Consider the following 16,483-nt stretch of genomic DNA (forward strand, 5'->3'; position numbering starts at 1 on the left):
TTCCTCCCCTAACAGCCAGCAGTTTCTATTCAAACATATTTCTAATGCATCTGGTACAAAAAATGGAAAGTCTAATCCAGCGAAAATAGGTTCTATTGTGTGAACAGTGAGGCAAAACTGCATCTTCAGGAGAATGCCCCATTTGCCATCTTATGCATAATCGGGTGTACACATGCTTAAAATAAGAGGCATTATGGGAAGAGATGTATGCAGTAGAGAAATGATTATATGACCTAATCTATCAATCAAAACAGAGAACCACTCTTGTTATACCCTTAGTAACCAAACTCCTGCTTCTTTTGAACCCCGTAAGAGTGCCTCAAACAGTAATGGGGCCCTAGAGTATCTGTACTCAAGGGGCCCACTGCCAATCTTGATAGTGAATTCCATTATAATCTGTTCTACTGATTTGCTTTTGAATAAAGCTTGCCTTGCTACCACTGAAAAGCTGTAAGGCCTTATTTTGATTCTTTGGATAGGAACCCAGAGATACTGTGTTTCAATCCTGACCACTAGAAACACTGGGATAGCTGACCTCTTTCTGGTCTAGTAAGATAGATAGATACCTTTGAATATGTTAAAAGGTTTTTGGTCACTAAAACATACTGAAAGATGAAGGTTGTTAAACAAGTAGAATCGTATCAACAAGGAGAGACGCAATGCTGGCCCAAGAGTTTTGCATCTTGACAGAAAGTTAACTAATTCCTCAGAATGTTTTAAACACATATTAATTAGTAGGCCAATAATATTTTTATATGCTACCCAAACAGTGATAATCTTGGTGCCACCAAGCTTGTGGCTCTCCCCAGAAAACACCTAACTTAAAAAAAAAATCATAGCATTCTGTTTATGGACAATAACCCTCTGTGCATGTCAGCAACTTGTTATGGCACAGACTTAGACTTTCTTAACTCAAGCTGGGTTTGTTACAGGAGCAAGAATGTCTAAGTAAAATAATGGCCTCTTTCATTCAAGGCATGAGTTTAATCAATACATCTAAGTTTGATCAACTAAGCAGGGCTCACATGGGCTCTCAGAGACTGAGGCCGAATGCATGGAGCCTGCATGGGTCTGTATCAGGTCCTCTGTCATCGCTGTTAGCTTGCTGTTTCTGTGGGACTCCTAAGAGTGGCGGCAGGTATGTCTCTGACTCTTTTGCCTGCTCTTGGGACTCTTTTCCTCCTACTGGGTTGTCTTGTCCAGCCTCCATATGAGGGCCTTTTCCTTGTCTTTCTATGTCTTGTTCTGTCCTGTCTGTCCTCTCTTGGAGACCTGCTCTTTACTGAAGAGGAAATAGAGGGGGGCAGACCTAGGAAAGAAGGGAGGTGGAGGGCAGTGGAGGGGAGGGAAAATGTGAACAGAAAGTACTGTTTGAGAGGAGAATCTGTTTTCAATAAAAATTAAAAAGGATATTAAAAAAATACATCTAATACTGTAAATTAAGACAGCTTCAGACAAAAGGGCAGAATATTAGGCTCAAATGGTCTATTTCTTGTCATATACTGAACATCTCAAATATTTCTTACTTGATTAAAAGTTAAATTAGGTTTCATCTCTGTATGTAAAATTCTTTCTTTGAGTGCTCCATTTGACAAGGGCCAGGCTGGAGTGAAGCCAGGGACCAAACACAGCCAGCTGCTGGCAGGCCTGACCAGCACCAGCAGGAGTGGGTGTCTTTGTTTTGGGGCTGACTCACATCGTCCAACCTTCATTCATTTTAAGTCACCCCACAAGTATGAAAGCGCTCTGCTAAGAAGAGACCATGGGAAACTCACACACACTTGCCCTCTACCCTCCAGAGCCTCACAGATTTTGCTCCCTCTGGAACACAAGCGGTCCTTCACTGGCATCCGCAGCAACCTTGCAAACTGAACTTTCCCGTCCTGTGCTTGAAACCAACCAGTTCTCTTCATGAGTCTATTTCCCAGAGACTGTGACTCAAATATTCCTGCTTTCAGGAAAAACTGAAGACACAGCAACAAAAGAAATCTTTGGGCTTTGAGACAGAAAACAGTAACCTCCCAGGGGTTTTAGTATGGGATCAGTATGTACATCACATGCCGGGGAGAAGAGGATAGGGGAGAGTATAGGCTAAGATCTACGGGGCTCTCCAGAAGGGTGACAAAGTATGTGTGGCCCTTCCAGCAGTAAACAGAACCACCAGAAAATCCGTAGAAAAACTCAACAGTGTCATCAACCAGCGCAGCAACAGCAGGACAGGGCACACATCCTTTTCAAGCATTCATGGACTATCCATGCAGACTGTATTTTGGATCCTACAGCAAACCTCAATAGATTTAAAAACGGAGCATTTCCATGACCCTGATGGAGTGGAGCTAGACATCAGAAAGCAGAGGGACAGATCAGGGCAGAAACCATGTGGTGTAGACGAAATTCTAAACAGTCTTAGTAAATAAGAAGCACAGAGCCAAATACAGAGTTAAAAGCCTAAGAGATCAGAGCATTAGTGAAGAGCCAAGACCACCTTATCTTACCACTCGCTGCCATCACTTCCCCTGAGAGAGAGACCTTCTTCCTGTGTGTTTTATTGCTTTCCTGTTCTGCCTTCTCATTGGCTCTAAGCCCAGCCACCATGACTTCCTTGTCACTGCCTGTCTATACAGACCTCCTGGTCTCTATGGTTGGTACTGGGATTAAAGACTCAAGGGTCACCACGCTTGGCTGTGTCCTTGACCACACAGAGACTCTGCCCGCCATGTGATCGGATTAAGGGTGTGGGCTACCATCACCTGACTTCTATTCCTGGCTTGCTAATGAACTCTGATCTCCAGGCAAACTTTATTTATTAACATACAGATAAAATCACATTTCAGCACAATTAAGATGTCACCACAATGTGGTGATGTAAAATGGCACAGACACTATAAACGTCAATATGGAGGGTTCTTAGACACTAAGACAGAGCTACCACAGGGTCCAGCAACATCACTCCTGGGTATTCATGCAAAGGAATGTATGTCAGAATGCCACAGAGATACATGTATATCCACGTTCACTACTGCACCATTCACGTGATAGACAACTGTGTCCTTCACCAGATGAACGGATAAAGAAAATGTGATATACACAGACACAATGGAGTTTCCTTCTGTGGTAAAGAAGAATTAAATTGAGCAAGGTATGGAGGGGCATGCCTGTAATCCCAGCATTTAGGAGGCAGAGCCAGAAGGATCAGAAGTTAAAGGTTATTTTCCACTATCTAGAAGGTTTGAGGCTGGCCTGTGTTATGGGCCAACTTAGAACTCGTCTTAGAAAAAAAAAAAACAACAATGTAATTATGTCAGTTTCAATAAATGGACGGAACTGATCCATATCATGCTAAGAAAAATAAGCACCACAGAAAGACAAATACTGCAACTCTGTGGGATATATATTAAATCCATATGTGCGCACACATACACATACATATATATGTCTATGACGTGAGAGTGCAGGGGTACTACGGGAGGGGAGAAAGGACAGAAAGGTGGGAGGGAGCAAGAGAATGTCATGGGGGAAGAAGAACTATCTTGCTTTCTCTCATGCAGAACTTACACACACACACACACACACACACTCACACACACACTCACACACTCACACACTTACACACACTCACACACACACTCACACACACGTGCGCGCAATAGGATACGAGTGCAGAAAGGGGATTATGAGGAGGAGGAAGGGTGTATGAGAGTAGCAGGGGTGTGAATATGAGCAAGGAAAACAATATAGGCGTATGCAAATGTGATCAGGAAACTCTTTACTTTGTATGTTAACATAAAGAAGAGAGTTGGAACAGTACCTCTCAGAACTGTTTTTACAATTAGAACCTGGAAAATTTCGATTTGTTTAGTTTTCCAAGACAATTCATTTGTAGAACTCTGTAATAATCCTTCCTTAATAATTCTTTTGTGTATGTGCACATTTCATGTGTGCATGTACGTTTGAGTGTGCGTGTGGAGGTCAGAGGTCAATGTAATCTGCCCACTTATCCCAGCCCAGAGCGGTGGTGGTGGACACATGGACCTGCCTTTTGGGGGGCGGGGGCTGGGAATCCAAACTCAGGTCCTCACCCTGGTGCAGCAGGCCCTTCAGCAGCTCTGCAGTCCCCCGGCCCCGGCTCTTCCTGCACCAACAGCTCACAGATTCTGCTCCGGGGACCTGCCTGTTCCTGTCTCTCCACCAGGTGGGATTACAGACACATGCCACCATGCCTGGCTTTTACATGGGTGCCGGGGATCTGAACCGAGGTCTTAATGACTGTGCAGCGCGGAGCAAGCTCGCTGACTGAGCCGTCTCCCTACACCTCCTTGTCGATAATTTCTTTTATTTTATTAAAATGGTTTTATTACATTGCCTAGGCTAGCCTTGAACTGGGTTCGAGTAGTCCTCCCACCTGCGCCTCCTAGGAAGCTGAGGTACCTAGCAGTACATGCTACTGTGCCTGGCTTCTTTAACCTTTCCATTTATGTCCATTTTAAACTTGTACTTTAGCAGATACACTTGACAGCTGATTTTGAACTCTGTACTATTATTATTTGGTTGGGCCGATGTTGAGTCTACCTGAAAGCAGACACCTGACTGGGTTATATTAGCAGGGGTAGCTCACTTTTACTATTTATCTTGTGGAGACCCAGAAGTAACTGAGTGAACGGGGGGGGGGGGGGGAGCCCCGCTAGCGCAGTCAGTAAAGTGCACGCATTACAAACAGGAGACATGCCTGAGTCTCAGAACCCACTTTTTATTTTTTTATTTTTTTTGGTTTTTCGAGACAGGGTTTCTCTGTGTAGCTTTGCGCCTTTCCTGGGACTCACTTGGTAGCCCAGGCTGGCCTCGAACTCACAGAGATCCGCCTGGCTCTGCCTCCCGAGTGCTGGGATTAAAGGCGTGCGCCACCACCGCCCGGCCTCTAAAAAGCTGGGTGCAGTAACAATTCTTGACTAGCGCCTATTTGGCGAGTTGTAGGCCTTAGAAAGATTTTTGTCTTAAATGAAAAACAAACAAACTCAAAAAGGTAGAAAGCACCCAAGGGATGCTATCCAAGGCTGTCTTCTGGCCTCTCCAAATGCTTGCACACACACACACACACACACACACACACACACACACACACACACACACTGTATTAATTGATTCTTAGTTGTGTTGAGGGAATACATCTCTCAAGGTATGATCCTCCAGAATTGATGGCATGGCATGCAGTTTGGTGGATCGGCTCTTAGGAATAGGAAAGAGCCGAGCTTCTTAATGGCGCCAACTCGTGGCAAGTGACTTTCGGTCTTACGGTTGCTCCACCCACTAAATGTAAGGAGCAAGGCCACCACACGGAGCCGCAACACAAAGTGCTCAGGGGTAACACACATAAGTGGTCAATGCATGTTAGCAATTATGTACCAGATGGAAGTGCCCTTTAGACACGATTAAACCTTCTATTATCTTACACTCCCTCTGCACCAACATGGACAGCCTATTTATGGTTAAGACGACAGTCAGCTGTCTCAACAACTCCAGCAACCTAAAGGCTCACGCTGCCTTTGTCTTTTTCTTTTCCTTCTCTCTTTTTTTGGTTTTTCAAGACAGGGTTTCTCTGTGTAGCCCTGGCTGTCCTGGATCTCACTCTATAGACCATGCTGGCCTCGAACTCACAGAGATCCATTTGCCTCTGCCTCCTGAGTGCTGGGATTAAAGGTGAGTACCACAACCGCCCGGCTCATGCTCTCTTTTCTAACAGTGAGTTTTTCCTTAAGCCAAAAATTCTCAACCTGTGGGTCGCAACCCTCTTTAGGGTTAAACAATCTTGTCACAGGGGTCGCCTAAGGCCACCAGACAACACAGATATCTATTTTATGATTCATAACAGCAGCAAAATTACAGTTATGAAGTAGGAACAAAAATAATTTTATGGTTGGGGGTCACTACATGAGGAACTGTGTTAAAGGGTTGTAGCATTAGGAAGGTTGAGAACCACAGTTTAAATTTTCTTTTTAATTATTTATTTATTACGTACATAGTGTTCTACCTGCATGTATGTCTGCATGCAAGAGGGCATCAGATCTCATTATTGATGGTTGTGAGCCATCATGTGGCAGCTGGGAATTGAACTCAGGACCTCTGAAAGAGCAGCCAGTGCTCTGAACCTCTGAGCCATCTCTCCAGTCCCATGCAACATGATTTTTAAAAGTTTTAAATTTAGTTTTATGTGTCTGAGTGTTTTGCTTGCATGGATCTCTGTGTACCACTTGCACGACTGAGGAGGCCAGAGGAGTTACGGATGGTTGTGAGCCATGTGGGTGCTGGGAATGGAACCCGAATCCGAGAGAAGAGAAACCAGTGCTCTAAACTGCTGAGCCATCTCTCCAGCCCTTTAAGCCATAGAGTTTACTTGGTGACCACCTGGCTACTGTTCAAACTATTCCAAAACATATACCTAGAGAAATCTTCCAAAATCGATTTTAAATGAAGTTCTTAAATTGTAGCAACAAACACATTATCTTCGAACACATTGTCTTTGCTATAATTTAAAAAGTCAAATCCAAAGGTTAAAGCAAAGCCACCCATGAAACGCCTAGATGTTCATTTCTCAGTTTGTAAAAATGTCCAGTTCGCTGACGTAGCGTACACATTTCAACTGATTCCTACCCAACGGGAGAGAAGATTGTCTGCTTCTCAGTTAACGTCAGAGTCTGGCAACACAGTACACATGAAAAACTTGCTAACTACAGGTATTAAGTAACAGAGAATTAAGATTTTACTATAATTTACTTTCTTTTGTAATCTAGGAAGTTCGTAGCCATCGGTATCTGGTGCAATTGGGAACTGAGTCACCTTGGCGGGAGCAGGGCAGCGGCAGGATCTCTCTAAAACCGACCCCACTGGTTTTGTTCTGAGGGCTGTCAGGGCACGCTCAACGTGGCTTTAATTGTGCCTGCTGCTGGTGCAGGTTCTATCGTCACAGTAACGTGTGGCCGTCGATACAGCGCCACCGTCACAGCCGCCACACGGCTCTCCCCTCTAGTCACTGTTTATAAAACTCTACTTTAGCCCTGTGGGAACACCAAGCGTTTCTAGTCAGTTCTGCAAGTACTACAGCACCTGAACATTTCACATTCAGTGGATCTGGATAAATATAGGCGAGAACTTTGTGTTGTGGTTTTCTTTCAGTGTTGCCCATTAGACCAAAGCAGCCGTCCAATGACACTCAGGTTTGATGTGACTTTTAAAATTCAGCACTTGAAAGTTCAAGAAGTATTTCCACACACCCCAAGTCCTTCCTCTCTTCTCCCTCACAAACATGAGCATACCCCCCACACACTTTTTACAAGCAGTTTTACAGCATTGATGAAACTTTGGACTAATTAAAGAAATGGAAAGGACAGCTAGCCCAATCCTTTTTGTTTTTAGGTAATAAGGCCTCGAAGGAAACTGAATGAACTAAAGTAAGAGGCAAAATGGGACCAAGAGTCCCGACACCCACGAGGCACACCAACAGAGTATCAGAAACATAGAGCTGAGTGTTACAGCGCATGCCTAGCATTCCTGAGGAGCTGGGTTCAATCCCTGACATTGCAATACCAAACAAAAACCAGGCCAGGGAGTCACCGAGCTCTTCTGCATCCACAGCAGATATTACCCATCACTTATCATTTCCTTCTGAACTCTGATGTTGCTGCACTCAAAGTGGCTGAGGAACGGAAGAATGAATTATAAATGGGCAATACTCAGAAAGGCGTGGAGATTTCTGCTGCAAAGCGCGCTCAGTGGCACACTGTAGAAAACAGGGGTAAGCAGAAGGCCGGACCAAATCTGCACGGCCTGTTTGGGAGGAAGACACACCAGGCCTCTCTTACACATAGCACAGGCATCACCTAGAGAGAGAACACACTGATGGCGTATTTAGAGAAACCCCAGAAAGGAAATCTCTGAAACAAAGTAATCTTTGCTGGGACTCAGAAGGGATAAAGGGCAGGTTTAATGGTTTTATTAAAGGGGCTGCTAACCAGTGATAGTCATGCCCTACTTATTATAAAGCAAATGTCTCCCGGCTTTCAGTATGTGCCAGGATTAAACTCATGAACAGAATCCAGAGTAGGAAAGGTAACATAGTAATTTTGCTGGACAGCCAGTCCTGATTTAAGTAAAACTAGATTATAGTAAAGTGAATATGATCTTTTCGTTTATTTGTTTGCTTTTTGAAACAGGGTCTCTCTATATACCTGGATGTTCTAGAGCTTGATAATGTAGACCAGCTGGCCTTGAACTCACAGAGATCCTCCTGCCTCTGCTTCCAAAGTGCTGGGATTAAAGATGTGTATGACCATGCACAGCCCAATATGATTTTTTTAAAATAGCAATTTCAGTTTACTAAATATTATCACTATTTCCCCCCTTTAAAGATATGATTGGGGGGCAGGAGAGATGGCTCAGTGAGTAAGAGTACTGGCTACTCTTCCAGAGGTCTTAAGTTCAATTCCCAGCAACCACATGGCAGTTCACAACCAGCTGTAACTGTAGTCCCATGGAATCAAGATGGACTCTTCTGAGGTACAGATAAAATACCCATACACATAAAATCAATAAATAAATTTAAAAAATAAAGATATGATTGGATCTAATTAGTAATGCCCAACTTTTCACAAAGATAAGGAATGCCACCTTGAAATCTACTGAAGAATGGTGGTCCTTAAATTCAATTCATTTAATTTTATGTATGTGAGTATTTTGTCTGCACTATGTCTGTGCACTATGTGTGTACATGCTTGGTGCACGAAGAGATCCGAAGAGAGCATCAGATGCCCTGGATCTGGAGTAACAGATGGTTGAGCCACCTTGTGGGTACAGGAATCAGCCTCAGGTCCTCTGGAAAGCAGTTAGTGCTCTAACCACTGACCTCTCTCTCCAGCTCCAAAGAATGGCTTTATACTTAGATTTACATAATTGGTTATAGGAGTATGTTTTCATACTGGGGACAATTCCCTTCACTGTCAGAACAAAGCATGACTCATTCTTGTTTCAGTTTTACTCATTAGCCTGTTACAGGCCATGATTAAAGACAAGGAAGCAGGGGTCTCTACTGTGCTTGACTAAGTCAATTTAATCAGAATTCTCTGTTATCTAATGAGGCTGCTTTTAACTCACTAGAAAGCACTGTAGTGTGGTTTATGTACAATATCAAATAAAGAATACTTAACACGCCTCAAAATAAAATAAATAAAATAAAATGACCTTTCTCCCCTTTCACTTGTCTCTTAAGTTTAAAAATAAATTAAGTATTTGAGGCCAACAATAATTTTTTAAGAAAGATATTTGACTACTACATGCTAAACAACGTAGTTGTAGACTGTGAGTTCAACTTATTTTGACAAAAATTTAAGGGAATTGGGAAGATCGGTCAGTGGTTAAGGGTCCTGGCTGCTCTTCCAGAGGATCTGGGTTCAATTCCCAGCACCCACATGGAAGCTAGCAACCCTTCATAACTTCAGTCTCTGGGAATCCGATGAATCTTCTGGCCTCCGTGGGCTCCAGGCATGCACATGATACACAAACATACATGCAGGCAAAACACCCATACATATAAAATAAAAATTAACTTTAAAAAAAATAAATGCACATAAAACTAATCTAGGGTGGTATAAATCAGAAAACAGTGATGTCTTGGGGGCTCGGGTTGACTGGAAGAGGCCAGAGAAAACACTCTGAGATCATGGAGAGTTTCTATGTCTTATTAGGGACGTGGTCAAACTATACACTTAAGAGCTGTACATTTTATGGTATGTAAATGCTATTTTAAAAAACTCATAGAGAACTACTCATGTAAAAAAAATAAAGGGTTTTAAACTGTCCTCCAAAATAAGGGTTTAAACTACAATCTAGCTGATGAAGAACTTTCTAAATCACTAGCAAACATGCTTTGGCTCAATTATTCAAGAGAATAATATAGACTCGCCAGGATTTGTATATCCGGGAATCAGGCTATAGCAGTTAATGGCTTCCGCCGTCTACAGGAATGAGCATAATTTCAGAGCCATGCAAAGCACTGTGGATACACATCCACTGATCTGCACTATCTTCTGCTGCACATCTGCAATTAACCCTCCAACTTTACCACGAAGACTGTAAGAGCATGCAGGACTTTCACAGACAGAGAAGGCAGTGATACAGGAATGTATTCAACTTTCAGCTTTCTATTTCCTGTACTCCTTTCCTAGGAAAACTTGAATACATATGAAATTCTGACCGCCACATACCATATTTGGTAAAAGTCTTAACAAATACCAAAAAGAGTATTGAAAGAGAATCAACTATTTGGTGGCTGACTCGCACATGGTGCTGGTTAGGCACCACAGTGAGCAGCCAGCCACAAGTGTCAGTTAAAGACACTGTTGGCATTTGTCATCATAAAAGGAAGGACAGGACAAACTCTCAGTTCAAACTGTAGCGAGGAAGGCAAACTTCCCACCTCTTTCAGCAAAGTGCACATAAACTATACATTTTGTGTTATCTCTAAAAAGCCCTGGCTCACCGATAAACAACAGATCTTATTATCAGTGGACAAGCGATGGAAGAGTTACTTTCTCTGTCCCGAGGGACAGGCTTACCTACCAAATCTGGCTTTATTCGGTGAACCAGCGGAAAGGAAAACCACATGGAGTTCAAGGTGGTGAACACGGAGGAGAGCCAGGACTGCCGAACCTCCCGGCTTCTCGGAATTCGGTGAAGGTGGTATTGGGGACACTAGAAGGAAACAACAGAGACATAATTAAACTACCAGAGTTAGCATCCGTATCCTTACTCATTTTAATTTTCATCTTAATTGCTTTAAAAGTAAGAGGTGCAAAGCTTATTTCATGCTTCGTCCAACCCTACACCACTGGATTCTGACAAAGAGGTTCCTAAATGCAACTTAAAAAGCCAAGTCAGTTTTGGCAATATGTTGGGAGAGATTTTCCATAAAATATAGTACAAGCAGAGTGTAACATGCAGATATATCAAAGAGATCCAATAAATAATAGATGAAGCAATCTCATATCAAGATAGTCAAAGAAGACAGACAGAAGAAATATAAAGCCAGCAAACATGAAGAGGTAGTTAACAACGAAGCAAAGCAAAAAGTAATTTTTTAGTTACTAGTTGAACAGTAATTACAGACGTTTAGTGTTGTTGAGGGTGTAGAGAACTGGATACATACTCCCTGTGTGAATACATTGATACAACTTTTGGACAGTGGATGGTGGCTAGTGCAAGCCTTGATCTACGTTCATTCCCAGAACCCATATAAAGTGGAAGGAAAGAAAAGACTCTGCAAAGTTGCCCTCTGACCCCAACATGCACAAGCGTACATATGCACACACCCCTCTAAATCATAAGCAAACTTTAACGTCTTAAGCTGTCTTTGGCCTGTGGGGCGCAGCCGCAGTATTAAATTGCGAATGTACTGCATTGTACAGGTCAGTGATGTGGAGCCCAGCAGTGCACACAGTTCTTAAATAATGCCCTCATTCTTGCAAGGCAGAATCCATGCGCGGGAAGCAGTATCCAAGTAACGAAGAAGTAAACTTGTGCGCTTGACTCACTTGTATGAATTATTAATTGAAAAATGAATAATAAGTCAAGTAATAATACAGAGCCCAAATCCCTTCTCTGGGCAGAAATAAAAAGCATGAACAGTAGGACCTATCACGAGTTTCCTGCATAGAAACGAAGAGTTATGTAGCGATTGGCAGGGACGCATGGAGGGAAGGGGAGCCCTGTGTGTATTTCCAGAAACTTCAGTCTGTATCTCACAGCCACTCGGTGACTCCCAATGTCTCGGCTACTCCACGGCTCTAGTCATCGCCATCTTGGCTCCTACTACTTACTGCCTTTTAACTGGCCTCCTTCCTCCTTTTATCTTGCTATAATTTATTCTCTATGGAATCACCAAGACTCATCTTCTGATAACGTAAAGCAGATCTTTCCATTTTCCTGCTTAAAACCGCCCACAGGCTTTCCTGCACCTGAGATGAAGTCCAAGCTCCTTGGAGTTGCTCCCAAGCTCCCATATAACCTGGTACCAGTCTACTTCTAATTCCTCCTTGCTAGCTCAATGGGCCACAGTCTGTCCTCTCAGTGTATCAAACTCCTTCCTGAAGACCTCTTCTGCTCCATCTCACCCTGCCAGCCCCGTCCCCAGGCAGTCTCACAGCTCTGTCCTTCGGGTTAGTTCTCAACTGAACATCGCTGTTCAGAGGACAGACAGAACCCCCTCTGCCAATGTTCTGCTTTACTGTGTTCATACAAATTATTAGCACCCCAGCTTACCTTGTTGATTTATGTATCTGATTTTCTGCCTCTCTCGCCAGAATGCAACTTGAGAGGGTTTTCGCTCTTCTACTGCTGTGATACTAGGATCTAGTCTGGTATCGCCTGTATTTTAAGCACTTGGCAAACTGTGGAATATTCCTTTATACTCTGTAAATATATGTCACTGTGATTAGTTTAATAAACAAGCTGACCTGGCCAATAGCTGAACAGGATAAAGTTAGGTGGGAGAGCCAAATTGAGAATGATGGGAAGAAGAAGGGCAGAGTCAGGGGAGTCACCAACAGATGCAGAGAGAAGCAAGATGGACAGCCATACTGAGAAAAAGTACCGAGCCATGTGGCAAAACATAGGTAAGAAATATGGGTTAGTTTAAAATGTAAGAGTTAGCTAGTAACAAGCCTGAGCTATTGGCCAAACATTTATAATTAATATTAAGCCTCTGAGTGGTTATTTGGAAGTGAATGGCCGACACAGGAAAACTCCACCTACAGCAAACATTTGCCATATCATTGCATGAACTTTTCCTGGGGAGACATGAGCACACGTCTTCCACCCCATATAGAGTGCCAATGACATACTGAAGAAACTACTGCACCCCAGTTTAATTTGATGAACTAATGAGTTTAACTGTGCTACTTACAGTAGCCCAGGTGACAGGCTAGCTACAGTGTGGGCAACATATCACTGAAGAAAACACCTCCCAACCTTCCTCCATGTCCTTAGGGAACAGGGAGCCTCACACTCAGTGTATGCTGCTTTGAGGGCCCTTTCCTCCCTTCCAGGACCTGATGATAACAGAGCCAATCCTGAGCAGGTCGCCTGTGGATAATTACAATGCTGGAGTTCAAGAGGACAATGGCCACATTGTATCCAGAGGACAGCGTTCTCCCACTCATACAGAAAAACTATCATTATAGTTGCCAGATGTTCAGTCTGTGGTTTATGCTCAAGATGGTGAGGCGGATGACTCTGGCTCTTCATGTCTTAGGGCTGAAGAGACCAACCAATCCCAAGTCCTCGGTTCACATTAGAGGAATCTACATTTTTCATGGTGAAAGTGCAGAGGACCTGGACCCAGGCTTTCTGCATGTTTGACATCTGTGGAGTAGTCCTTTTGATGGGTGTTTCTCAGATCTCTGTGCCTTGCTGAGGAGACTTTAATAACACCCTCCTAACACCTTAGAAACTATACCACCTTCATACCTGCCTCCTACTGTTCCAATGTACAGCAAGGACCTGTCCCGATCAGTTTCCTTTTCTTTGTTTTTCTTTCTTTTTTTGGCTTCTTGAGAAGGATTTCTCGTGTAGCTCTGGCTGTCCTGGAACTCACAGTGTAGACCAGGCTGGCCTCAAACTCAGGGATTCCCTTTGCCTCTGCCTCTCAAGTACTGGGATTAAAGGTGTGTGCTACCATCACTGGCTTCTTGGTTTTTCAACTCACTTTGTATTTAATACACTGACACGCGCCCACAAATCTCGCTTTCTCTCTGGCTCTTTGAGAACTGTCTCCTGTCTCTGTCCTCTGTGTTGGGTCTGCAGCACAGGCTGAGTTTACCCGTCCATCAACCACTGTCATCAGTGGCACGCCCCACCCTCAGACCGCTTCCACTTTGAGGAGGAATGCAGAGTAAGAACACGGGACCTTGACATCTTCAGAGCTGAGAAAGGAAGGCTTAGCTGCCTCATTTCTTCTGTGCAGTTCACTGTGTGCATCCCAAATATGGATGTACTTTGAAATATAACCCACTCACTTTTACACTGTCAGTCAAGAAGTGAGATTGGTTCTCTTTCTCTACCACATGGGGGTAAAAAAGCATACGTTAGTGAAACATTGTATCCGAGCTTCCTAACTGAGGGGCAGAACTCTCCAGAGCCCCTCCCCACTCATCTCAACTGGCATAATCAAATGTGAGTGGTAAGGCAGACAGGAAACACTGAAGTATAAAATCTTCAAGTGGAGAAGCGGATTGTTTTTTCCAGGCTTCTAGTTTTGTCTGAAATGATGTGAGACACTGAGTTAAATACTGGTGGTATACGACAGCTCTTAGCAGTCACAGTATGTTCCAGAATTACATCACTGCTAAAAACCACAAACAGATCTGCCTTCAGATTTGTGAAAACTAAATAGAAGTTTACAGTGATTTAGATGGAAAATCATTCCACGAAGAATCCAGATGGCATCATAAACCACAACAGAGCGGACCAAGTGGCTATGAAGTCACTTCTTCTTGTTACCACACACTGAAACGTGTAACACACTTATTATTTAATGGATGCCACACTATTGCAAAATCTTGGGAACAAGATGAACACTAAAATGGCCATTTTTTTTCAACTAAGCATGCTTTCAGCATTCTTCATAATATTTAAAAATGTCATCTCTCTATTTCTATATATAAATGTACACACACACACACACACACACACACACACACACACACCCCTCCTGTGATGCCATTTTAAAAGTAAGATAACCACAATTTACCACAGAACAGTTTTCAAACGCTTGTCCTTTAAATGCTGGGTAGACGTTTATCCACGGGAACTGGTGACGTGTCACGGAGTGACATGAACCACAGAGCTGTGGTGGTGTGAGCCTGCTGCCACCAGTCTAGCAACCCCAGCTGGTGGGCGTGAAACGAGAGTGCACGGCTCTCACTGGGGGTCTTCAGCTGGCCTGCATGACCTCAGTTCTCAGGTGTGCTGGCTATGTGTTGACAGATGCAGTCCGGGCTGGCCTGGCACTTGCTGTGCAGACCAGGCGAGCCTTGAACTTGAGGCGATTCTTCTGCCTGTACATCCCAAGCACTGGGATAACAGGCGAAACCACACCCACTTTATCCAGCCTGACTTGTTAGAGACAAGTGAGGCGAGGGCTCCTCCTTCCCTTCAGAAGCCCCTTCCTGTCTAGGGGAAACAGTATTTTTTTTTCCAGAAATAATTAGTGGATTATGACCCAAAGTCTCTAAAGCCTTCTATGAACAGCTGTCTTCTGGGCTCCCTTTGACAATATCCAGTCTTCCTTTGGATAAGTCACTCTTCCAGCTGGTTTTGGTGATACTCATCCCATCTCATTTATCCCCAATCAAAACCCCCAAATAGGCTTGGAATGGCTTAAGCATCGTGGGGTATTACTTCCAATGTATGTTGGATGGTTTCACCAACCATCTCAAAATCAAAATGACCATAGTTTTCCACACACAAAAAAGTGGCCACTCCTGGCTTCTATGACTGGCTAAAATAGATAGGAACACAACCCAGGAGGAGACCATGAGGCAGATGTTTGCCATGGCTTCTGGGAAGCAGAGGTTTCCTCTCTCTGTCCATAAGCTGTAAGAGACCTACTGTTTCCTCAGACAACCAGTATAGACTACGGAGCCGGCGTTCGCTCCCTTAACAATAGAGCTTAAGGCAGCATCAGCCCAGTGCAAGTGCAGAAGTCAGGGCCAAGAGGCTTCACTATCATCAATGACATCCCTGGGCAGCTGCACTGGGTCTTGCCAGGGGCAAGATCACAGGGTTTTTTTTTTTTTTTTTCTGTTTTGTAAGTTGACAAATTCCTTTTATTCTCTGTTACATAAGCAACTGTTTATGACCCTGAACTTCAGAACTGTACTTATTATGAGTGTAGATTTATTCACACGTCATTCATTAAATACCTAACAAGCACTTACCAGGTGACAAGAATTGAGGGTAGATAAGACACTGAGAGGGAACTCACTAGAGTCCCGGAGGGAAATTCATGGAGATAATTGCAAACCAAAAGACAGGTACAGTATGTGACATAATTTTCATGTTAGTCATCAAGTAAGAAACAATTAACGACATTTCCTAACTCAGGTTTCCTGCAGGAGATACACGATCTGAATCACTACAGATACAAAATCTATGAAGTGTAAGAGGAGCAGGAAGGGTCTGAGGCAGAGTGGGCGGCACGTTCTCATCAGAGGTCTGTGACGGGACTATTTTGAACTATTTGGGGAGCTCTATTTTGACCCAGAAGGAACAAGATAGAAGGCCGGAGACACGGGGTTAGAGAGGTGAAGCCCGTAAAGTCAGGCTGGAGAGCACGTACTTGAATCTAAAGGAATGAGATGCGGGCCGCTGTTAGAAGGGATTTGGGATCAGATCTGCATTCAAGAAATACCACTCTGACAAGCAGGAGGAAAAACAGATG

General features: G+C 43.6%; 1 protein-coding gene across 1 annotated transcript in view; it reads right to left on the reverse strand.

The window, feature by feature from the left end:
* LOC114700456 (UDP-N-acetylglucosamine transferase subunit ALG14 homolog) overlaps positions 1 to 16,483 on the reverse strand; it is a 77,835-nt gene that overhangs the window by 36,529 nt on the left and 24,823 nt on the right. The window contains exon 2 of the mRNA XM_028880081.2: positions 10,606 to 10,737. Within this exon, the coding sequence (XP_028735914.2) occupies positions 10,606 to 10,737 (132 nt within the window). The remainder of the gene's footprint in view (positions 1 to 10,605; positions 10,738 to 16,483) is intronic.

Source organism: Peromyscus leucopus, chromosome 6, assembly GCF_004664715.2.
Source record: "Peromyscus leucopus breed LL Stock chromosome 6, UCI_PerLeu_2.1, whole genome shotgun sequence".
NCBI lineage: Eukaryota > Metazoa > Chordata > Mammalia > Rodentia > Cricetidae > Peromyscus > Peromyscus leucopus.